The following is a 10,152-nucleotide window of genomic DNA, read 5'->3' as shown; positions in this document are numbered from 1 at the left end:
TAAACAAATTTGTACAACTTTTTTTATTCAATCTCAAGGAAAGTAAAAATATTTGTACAGTTAAAGGGCTTTAAAGAAATCAACCTTTGACCTACACTGGCATGCGACTGATCTGAGTCAGTGATTCAACTATATGTTGAGATAGTGGTTTGGGTACCTAGTTCTAACCAAGCGGCAAGCAATCACACTGTCGAACTAAATCAGTTAATTGGTAAAGGACAGCATACTTGAGTAAGTATGGAACATTTATGAGAACAGTTCATACTTTGCAGGGTCGTAATTCGGTCCCCATTAGCAGTGGCGATGTGATTACACAAGTTGTACAACAAAACAATTACAGCCACCGGCAATCATAAAGACACCGGCGGCATTTATTATTCAAGACGTAAACTGTGTCTTACGTGCTAAAATATTCATAACCGAGACACCAGGGGTGCATATTTGTATTCAGATAACACTAGGTAAGTTTATAGTGGAAGAAATATCTGTGCATGTTCGCTCGTTCACTGCACTCGAAGGTAAGTTCGACCGGCTGAGACGTATACCCAGCTTCTCATTTCTCGCAGTTAAAACTTGACACTTGTCTGCCACCTTTGAAGTCACGAATCGGAATTCTCGCTATATCCATGATAATTTCTGAGTGATGAAATGAGCGATACGCGATCGGTAGTAAATCAGGTTTAGTTCAAATATGCAGACTTTCCTTCATCTATCATCAACTACAGCTAAGAAATTATTGGGTTTCAAATGTGTTACGTGCTGCTATTAGCGTTCTGCGGCAGTTTATAGCGGAAAAAATACGAGCACAACACAACTGAGTCGGATTTTGTTGATGCATAGTGTCTTAGACGTGAACATCTTAACGGAAGACACCCGATAAATATTGAATTGATCAAAAATATTGGTCTGCCACAGTTGGGTAGGGAGGGATTGATGTTGGTACATTCTGCATATGTATACACTCTCATAAATCTTTGTGTTCAACACTGCGAATGGAATGGCTAGCTTCTTTTGTCTTTATATGGTCAGATTGAACACTCACTAAACAATGATTTGTGCACATTCAATATACACTGCACAATAGTTGTACCCAGACAATGGTGCCATGGAAGACTGACAATAATGTCACAAAAAAAGATAACAAGTGACTTGTCAAGTGTCATGTGTTGTCCAGTTAATCAGATTTTTCTCCTATCCATGATTGAAACCTGATGTTGAAACAAATTTCGAGGCATGTATGCCTCTAAATTCATCAAAGTCACTTCCCAAACAGGCATTACCGGTATAATTCTCTGCAAACTATTTGGTGAGTTTTATTTAACTTTTTGGGAGCCAAAGTTAATTTTGTGTCCTATATCAAAATATACACCAGTCATTTTTTTTCTAATTGAGTATCAATATTAGTGTTATTTACATATATCATTGCAAGGCATTTGGTCTTAGAATTTAAAGGGAAATATAATATACCCACAACCACTTCTTCCTTAAAAATTGTCTATCAAATTCAGTTACTTTCCAGATGACAGAGACATGTCAATAAAGATCCTTTCTAAGGTATGCAGTTTTTGCAAGGGCATAGGTCATCGCAATTTTTTTTTCTTTCTACAAGCAGTTATTTTACCCAAAGACCATTGTCACATTTTTTTTTCAAATTAAAGTCAGTGTGATCGTAAACTTTGACCTCAACAAAATCAGTGAAATATCAGACAATCCAATTCTTGCAATTTTGAGAGAGTTTGTATCAGAAAACCAAAAAGGGATGCATCTCTGTATATACTGCTCTCTCACTCTTACTCAGTAAGTAATTGCCCGCCTGTAAATCTATTCTTTAATACAGTAGTTGATCTGTTCAAATCGTAGTGAAGCGTACGTGCTTGGCAAACATATACATGTACTAAAATGCCTTTTGATACATTATACATGACATCAAAAAGTGCTACATATGCAGCAGTATGTAAATGCCTTTGCAGGCCACACAGCGCTGCACATGCTCACATGATGACATACACCCTGCAAGTGTAAGATAAAAAAAATTTTAATGACCCATCACAAATTTTAGATCGTACAGTCAAAGGCCTTAGATAGTCCGCAAGGTATGGAAAGTAAAGTGACTATAATTGATACAAGATAATGATTTTTTTTTAAACGCTGTTGTACACTAAATCATAATATTTGTGCTATGCATTGATAAGCTTTAAACTGAAGCTTGGCTGGAATTTTCACAAATATTCGAAGTGATTTTCTTTTCATAAGAATCATAGTAAACCTACTAATTTGACAGACAACATTTTTTCCTTCTCATTGAAAAATCTTCCGTTGAAAATAGTGGCAAAATTAGAAGTAAAATTAAAAAAAGATCATTTTTGTGCAACCAACTGAATCATGTTTAGAATAACTGAAATGGAAATTCATTTTCAAAACTATTCCATCCAGGCTGTTCTCGTATATCAGATCTCTTGCATCGCTAAAAATGAATCCTTGTATGAACAGGAAACACAGACTGCATTACATGTAGTTGCTGATCAACAGTGATGGTTTAGTCTTCTGAGAATTCTTGTGTATGCACATTCCTCTCTGAAAATGTCATGTACATGTATAGGACTCCTTTCCTCTGCAGCCTCGACTCCTTGGAGATGCATTTAAAACACCATTGCTTCTTACTAGTCAGGTTATTAATATAAGAGTATATCTGTAATATAAGAGTATATCTGTAGTTCAAGCAAACCCCTAATAGGCATATCTTACTGTAACAAAGCACATTAATGGGAGGCACTACAAACCAAAGAATGCCATCAGAATTAATTGTAAGAATTAACGCTTGTTATTATGCATATACACATGTATTCTTTGCGTATTGTTATTTCTTAGTTATGTTATATTTTTTGATATTCATATTAAGCTTTTACTATTTATATGAATAGTGCAAGAGAAAAATTAAAAAGGTTCTTTGTCTGTGTCTGAAAGGAAAAGATTCACCCAGCAATATCATGCGCATTCACTAGCAATGAATCATCAAGCTGAATTATTTTCTTTCATTCACATATATCATGAAGAATTCTTGGTATGGTGCTGGGGTCAAACATAAACATTGGATGGCACAGAGGTCAGGCAACATGCCGTCGCACTGAGTCTGGTGTCTTCCAAATTTAGACATATACTGCAGATGTACTGTATTTGCCCCGTGGTCAAACGGATCTGTTATATGCATCGCTCATTGAGATATTAAAATAGTTGGAAATTTTTCAATTTTCTGTGTGGAAATCGTTGTATCTGATTCCACCGCTATTCTACCACTCAGCTCAGATGTGTGTCCCAGCAATTCAAAGTAATAAGGGAATGATAATAGTTGAATTCCAAATTAGGAAAGCAGGATGTTTGCAATTTAGCTGGTGATGATGTCACGGGGTTACCTTTGTTTACATCACATATGTATACACTGTACTGTACTGTATATAATACATCTTGTGTTACGGTGTAGCATGTAAGAGAATCCCTTCAGCAAGATTTCTTTTTACAAGTTTCAGGACAGATTTAGTTATGATCGGATGCACATGTATATATCCATAATTATATCAGACAAATGTATTGATGGCGCAAATACTGCAATCTGATTGGTCAAGACGTGAAAATAACAGTGCTATATATGCAATGTAGCAAGGTTGGAACAGGCACAAGCTCTCAGCCAGAGAAACATTTCCTTTTTGATGTTTATTTACTGGGTGTGATTTATTGCTTAAATATGAATTATGTCGCTGTTTGCCAGCACAAAAGAAAACGCTTTTTTGGATCATTGACTTTGAAGGCATGGGCAAGATACTTAAGATGGCATCAATGCTTCTGATCAAGCAACAAGAAAGAGAGCTCCAGAAAATTTAGCATTTTAAATTGATTTCTGTCGAAAAGTTTGCAAACACAAACATTGTAACCATTATCAATATATCAATGATAAATAAGGGTGCTTAATTTCGGGATATTACATACTTTACAGTTGTTTTTGATGATTTTGTTGGAAAAGTTTTATCCGAAATGATTCATGAATTGAAAATTTCTGTTAATCAAAATTTGAGCAAACTGATGAGTGAAACTACAGGTGTGTATGTATTGCATATTGGTATTGCTTCTGTAAACTGATTCAAACAATGCAGAGTACCTCTCAAGATGATTCCCTGATAGCCTTTGCAACCGACCATGTAGTAGGTACATGTACATGACCATGACACGCTGGTAGCAGAAAATAAATTTTGTATAAATATAATGTGTGGTGTATTACTTTAATGCCAAATGAGGCAATTTATAATATCATAAGCAAACAAATGTGACTTCCCAAATGCAATTGCCACTGCACCTTTCTACCACCCATCAATTGGAGGGACCATGTTTCGTATTTCTGAAAGAAGACCCATATTGCTGGGTGTTGGATGCTAGCACTATGCTGCTAAATGTTTTGAAGTATATGTAAATCCCAACCCAGCCTTTGGCGCAAAGAGATCACTTGTTTATAAATACTTGGTGGTCATGACAGTTGAATTCACCTTTTAGCAGCATGCAAACCACATCTGAAGCGTCAGTTTTTAAATATATACATGTATTGCTATTCATATAGTCGCCTCACATTGTCACCGCTAGGACTTAGACATGTTTTAGACAGAACTGGAATACAACTAGTCAAGTTCCATGACTTCGCAAAAACACTGTTGTCTTTTTGAAATGCAATTATTTTGATGGCACCTACGTTGTACATGTACAATGTACGTGTATGCCTGGTCAGTCAGTGGCATCTAAATCAGAACAGGGTAGTCGGTGGTGCTTGTCAAATTGGTATTTGATTTTTTTTATGTAATGATTGCAAATAGTGCAGAGACAGTACCATCATACATCATATTGAAATAGCCCAAATCAGTCTGTATTAAGGGGGCGCTGCACCCAACACAGCGTATCTTGCTCAAAAATCACCTTTTTTTAAATATTCAATTTTAATTAATTTGTTAACCCAAGATTGAAATATTGGTTTGGTTCACCTTTTAGCTTGTCAAGCAGTCATAAGTTGTGTGATAAAGAAGTGTTAATTTATGCAAATGTCTGTAAATCACCTGATTTCCTGTCTTCTTTTTCCTCCCAATTTAAAAATTCCAAAGAATTTAACTCCACTGTGGCTGGGTCAAATTTTCTGAAATTTTCACATTATGTTCTTTAATTACTATATAACAAAACAACAAATTTTTTGGCAACAAAATTCTTAAATTATTAATAAGAGGCATTTTAAGTTTGATAATCATGATTTTAATCACTTTTTTGAGTGTTGGTCTTTCAACCCTTGCCATTTTAGAATGGGGATAGATAATGCAAGGTAAATAGTAGTCGTGCTTTTCTACATATGCTCTTCTTTACAGCGAAATATTACATTTCAGAAAATAGCGTCAAGTTTTTTACTTAAATCAATTTTTATCATTAATAATACCAAATTTGAGGTTTTCCACCCCAAATATACACGCACTTCATCCTTTGAGCAAACTACTGCTACCATACTAAACTTTAGAGTCTCTGCATTTTAGAAATACATGTATATAGTATGAGGGGGTTTCCTTGTCATCTTTGATGAGAAATATTGCTTTGAAAAAACTGTTGGCAACATGCAGCTCTACCTTAATGTCCATACATTTACATGTATGTACCATTGAAAGGCACTTATTCAACCTTCCTTATCTCTGAACATCTTTTTTTAGGTTGGCTGTGATATGCAGATTGAAAATGTGTCCATTCTTGTCAAAACTAACAGTATTACATCTGGTACAGATCATCATGTTTGCTTGTCACACACATTTTCCTGGACAACCATTTGACCTTTAGCCCATGCATGTACTTTTGTGAATTGAAACATGACTAAATTGGACTGAAATGGTACATGTACATAAGTGTTTGTTTAATCAGGTGGAATACGATATTTTTAAAACAGACTTCAAACAACCTCCTTGCTGTTGTATCACACTAACCAAATTTTAGCCAAATATGAGGAACAGGTGTATGCATCTTTGAAGTCCATACCATATATCTGCTAATACGAGGTACTGGAATTACTGTGTGCATGATTAATATTTTAAAACTTCTGTGTATGCCACTGTGAAACAAACTCAGAACATCTTGGCGAATTTATCCAATTGCAAATGTCATATGATAGATACTTGTAGATGAACTGTTACCTGATTTAATTCCATCAACTAATGCTGATTAGTTTCTCATGGTCCACTGTTAACCTACACTGCTGCACATGTAGTATTGACTAGAATCTGATGGAATCAATCATCATCACAAAGGTAACATTGTTTGATTCAACATGTCAAATGTGGACATATACAGAAATTTTTAAAATGCAGTACTGTCATTCCAAGGTCATGGTAATTTGACCTCTCTTGAACAGGCAAAAAGACTTAATTTCATGTGCTGCATGACAGTGCAGCCAGTGTACATGTATACCAACTTACTTGTGTGTAGAAACCTACTGTACCTTGACAGTTTCATAATCCTGAACAATCTCAATCTTTCCGATCATTGACCTTTTAAAATTCTGAGTTGGTATCCATGCATAACGTGTATTTACAACATCTTCATCTACAAGATCTTGTTGTGTGAAATCTGCATTTTAATATCTGTATATACATATACATATAGTTTTCCCCAATATTAGGTTATAATAGATGTATGAAATTTGATGAGAGCCAACTTTTAAAACAGTTTCTTCCTTCATGTACTTTTGAAATTTACAGTAGTGTAAAATGGAAGATTAAATCTAGCTCCTGATACATAACATTTACATTTATGATAAAAAATTCTATTTTGCAACAGACTTTGGTGTTGGTACAAGAGTACATACACTGATGTATACATTGCTTCATTGCTTTCCAGATTGTACTGGGGATTTTTGACTGTCAGCTCCATCAAACAATTCAACACATGAGCACATGTCCCGATGCTGACCCTAACGTTTGTCCGTCATGGCGAGACTGTAGCCAACAAAAGCAGGACTATTCAGGGGCAGTCTGATGGCTGTCTTACTAAGCTCGGAGCCTTGCAAGCCGAGCGACTCGGACACAGGCTGGCGAAGGAACACTTTGATGTCATCATCTGCAGCGACTTGCTGAGAACCCAGCAGACAGCTGCCTGCATCATGAAGTGTCGGCCGATGCAAAATGTGTACCTGGAGCCCATGGTCAGGGAGAGAGCTGCGGGCGTTCTGGAAGGCAAAGGGTACGGCACTCACGAGAAAATGGCAAAGGCTGCTGGGATATCCTCAAGGTTGTACTCCCCCGAGAGGGGCGAGAGCTGGCAGGACGTCATGAAGAGGGCAGAGATATTTGCCAGGAGATTAGCGGAGACTTTTCTCGCCCCACATACCGATATGCAATCCACCAGACCCCCACATGGAAACCCTCTGCCAAGCCGATCATCACCACGAAAGGTCAGCATCCTCTTGGTCACCCACGGAGGCTTCATCAAAGAATTCATCAACCAGTGGTGCCGTCTTGGCAGGGGATCCAGCCTGTATCCCAACAAAGCCCAGAACACTTCCCTTTTCCAGTTCCACATCAAGTGCAGACCGGGATATTTGCTTCCCTGCGTTCACTTGCAAGTGGAGAATGACATCAGCCACCTGACAGGGTGGCAGTGCACGGACGAGAACCAAGAGAAGGCATGCTGTGTGTCACTAGAGAATCTGCACACCAAGAGTATACCATGGAGTGATGTGTATTCTAGTCGCAAAGAACTCTCAGGAAAGATATGATTGACAAAATAACTATCTTCAGGTTAATGTTCTAAATTCTTCATCTTAGCTTTGACAAATTACACTTACTCAAATATTATGGGAGGGTTTTTATCAAGAGGTTGACAACAAATGCCTACCTATCAGTATCACATAATAGGCGATTGAAATCAGGACTTTATTAAAAAAGAATCAAGTATTTGTGATCTAATTAATTTGTCCCTTTGTGATTTTCAACTCTCTAACATTAAATAAGAAAAAACTCATGTATGTGTATTTCATTTTTTGTATTTACTTCACATTATAATTTTTGAGATTTATTATGTGGCCAATTTTTGGATTCATAAATATGCAAAAATAAATATTTGTCTGCAAAATTTTATGAGACTTTGGTAATGATACTCACAGAAATGGCAAAACATGTGCTTTGTTAATCTTATGGAAGAAACTGTCGAGAGATTCGACTACAATCTGTGTTGATAAACACAGGCATGTGATGCTGTATTAAGTGACATACCAATAATCGCAATCAGCACTGTTGCACTCCAGGGACATGTAAAAAATAGTGATCCAGTATCCGAGTTCAAGTTCATACAGCTACTGGCCCTTTAACACCTATATTTTTTTCCATTTTCTTGTGCCTTTCCCGTTTTTGTGCATTTCATGTCATTTTGTGAGCATTCTGAGTTCAAGTTCACAATAATGTTCACACAGCGGTGTCAGTTGAAGTGTTTCATCATACTAATCACCGCTGCGTGCCTCAGAGGCACACACACAGATTTTTTCTGAAAAGCTTCCATGAAATTTTATTTCAGTTTGCTGAAACAAACAGAAAAACAGACTAGCTGGCTCCATCAATGATAAATATAAATTATTTATGATGCATATATAAATTAGTCTATGTAAATAAGAGACATGGGTGAACTACTCTTCACTGATTGGTCAAAGGTGGTCACCTGACTCAATTTGAATACCAGCCATATGATACATGTATAAGGTATTCTTAAAGAGGAAGTGTGCTGTAGTTATATTTATCACCAGCCAAGGATTGTAAGCATGTTTACTTCAGTCAATTTATTTATTTATGGTCTTCATTTGGTATGGTTTGCGTGAAGTGTACACATGTACATGTCCTAAAACTTGCTTTGAATGTGAGTGGATGTCAGTTTTTGGACTCCATACCATTATTGTATGTAGGCCAAGATGACACAATGGCAAAATAAACTAGAGGATGTACACTGTACATAGACAAAATCACAGGGATCTAGAGCTAGATAAACATCAATCATATTTTTACTCAAGCAGTTCTTTTTCTGCAAACTTTATTCAAATTAACTTATTCTGTATTTATTCTCAAACTTTTGGAAAATCAGAAAGCCTGTATCTTAACAGGGAGGATGTTGTCATAAGGATGTGTAGAAAAGAAAGTTCTGTTTTATTTTGTTTTTGCCATTTTCCTAATCACCTATTCTGTACTCCCAGTATGGCCCACATTCAGGAAAATCAAACAATGCAAATATCAAAATTAAAAATCTGTAGACATCCTTGATATTCTAAAATACCTTCCCTGGCCTGCCATTGATGCAAGTCTTGTAAAATTTTGAACTCCCTAAATATTTACAATACCGAACATATTTGAATAAAATGATTGTATTGTATCTACCTGTATGTGTTGTCATATTTGTAGCATAGGCAATCTGATTAAAATCAGCTGTAGAGTATGCGGTATTCTCTTGCTGTCGCCTCTTACTACTGTCACAACAGCAAGAGGATACTGCGTCAAGTATAAACGTTGCTACATGTACTCTTCATCTGATTTTAATCAGATTGTACCATATGATGCATACAACAAATCACAAAGTAGCATACATCCTGACCAATTCTATGACACTCTTCTCTAATTTGAAGGGATCACAATGACTGCGGTAGCTAAAGTTACATGTGAGTTCAAAGTCAATGCATTGGCCACAGCTGCATGTACACCATTGACTATGATAGTGAGAGAAGCAGGGTCCTTGATCCATTGTTGCCAATGCACATTCATCTTTCCTGTCCTAAGCTAAGTTGTCTGCTAAGCAAAATATTATTGATCATTGGCTTACTTCTTGCTTCAATTTCACTATCTGCCTGACATTTTCTTGTCTCAGTGGGTTGTGTTTTTGTTTGTTGGTTGTTTTTTGTTCGGAGGATTATGTCAATAAAGATGCCATAGTTACAAACTTTCAAATCTTATCAATGCTACTATGTAACAAATTGTGCCTTGGCAGCATAAATGAATCGGTGGGAACTTGCATCATCTTCGTTTTAACCCTTTGAGTACTGCAGTCAATTTTTGTTGCCTTTATACAATATAACACCAACAATTTCTTTCAGATGTACACAATTTTTTCTAACTT

The 10,152-nt window shown here is 36.4% G+C and overlaps 1 protein-coding gene across 1 annotated transcript; it reads left to right on the top strand.

Annotated features, from left to right (window-relative positions):
• Window positions 1-73: 73 nt before the first annotated feature.
• On the top strand, window positions 74-9,414 carry LOC139131083 (fructose-2,6-bisphosphatase TIGAR B-like). The gene is made up of 2 exons (XM_070697033.1): window positions 74-231; window positions 6,901-9,414. Exon 2 carries the CDS (start codon window positions 6,965-6,967, stop codon window positions 7,775-7,777), a length of 813 nt encoding a protein of 270 aa, XP_070553134.1. The 5' UTR covers window positions 74-231; window positions 6,901-6,964; the 3' UTR covers window positions 7,778-9,414.
• Window positions 9,415-10,152: the final 738 nt, after the last annotated feature.

Source organism: Ptychodera flava, chromosome 4 (genome assembly GCF_041260155.1).
Source record: "Ptychodera flava strain L36383 chromosome 4, AS_Pfla_20210202, whole genome shotgun sequence".
Taxonomy (NCBI): Eukaryota; Metazoa; Hemichordata; class Enteropneusta; family Ptychoderidae; genus Ptychodera; species Ptychodera flava.
Note: the sequence above shows the minus strand (reverse complement) of the source record. Positions and strands in the feature narration are given on the sequence as shown.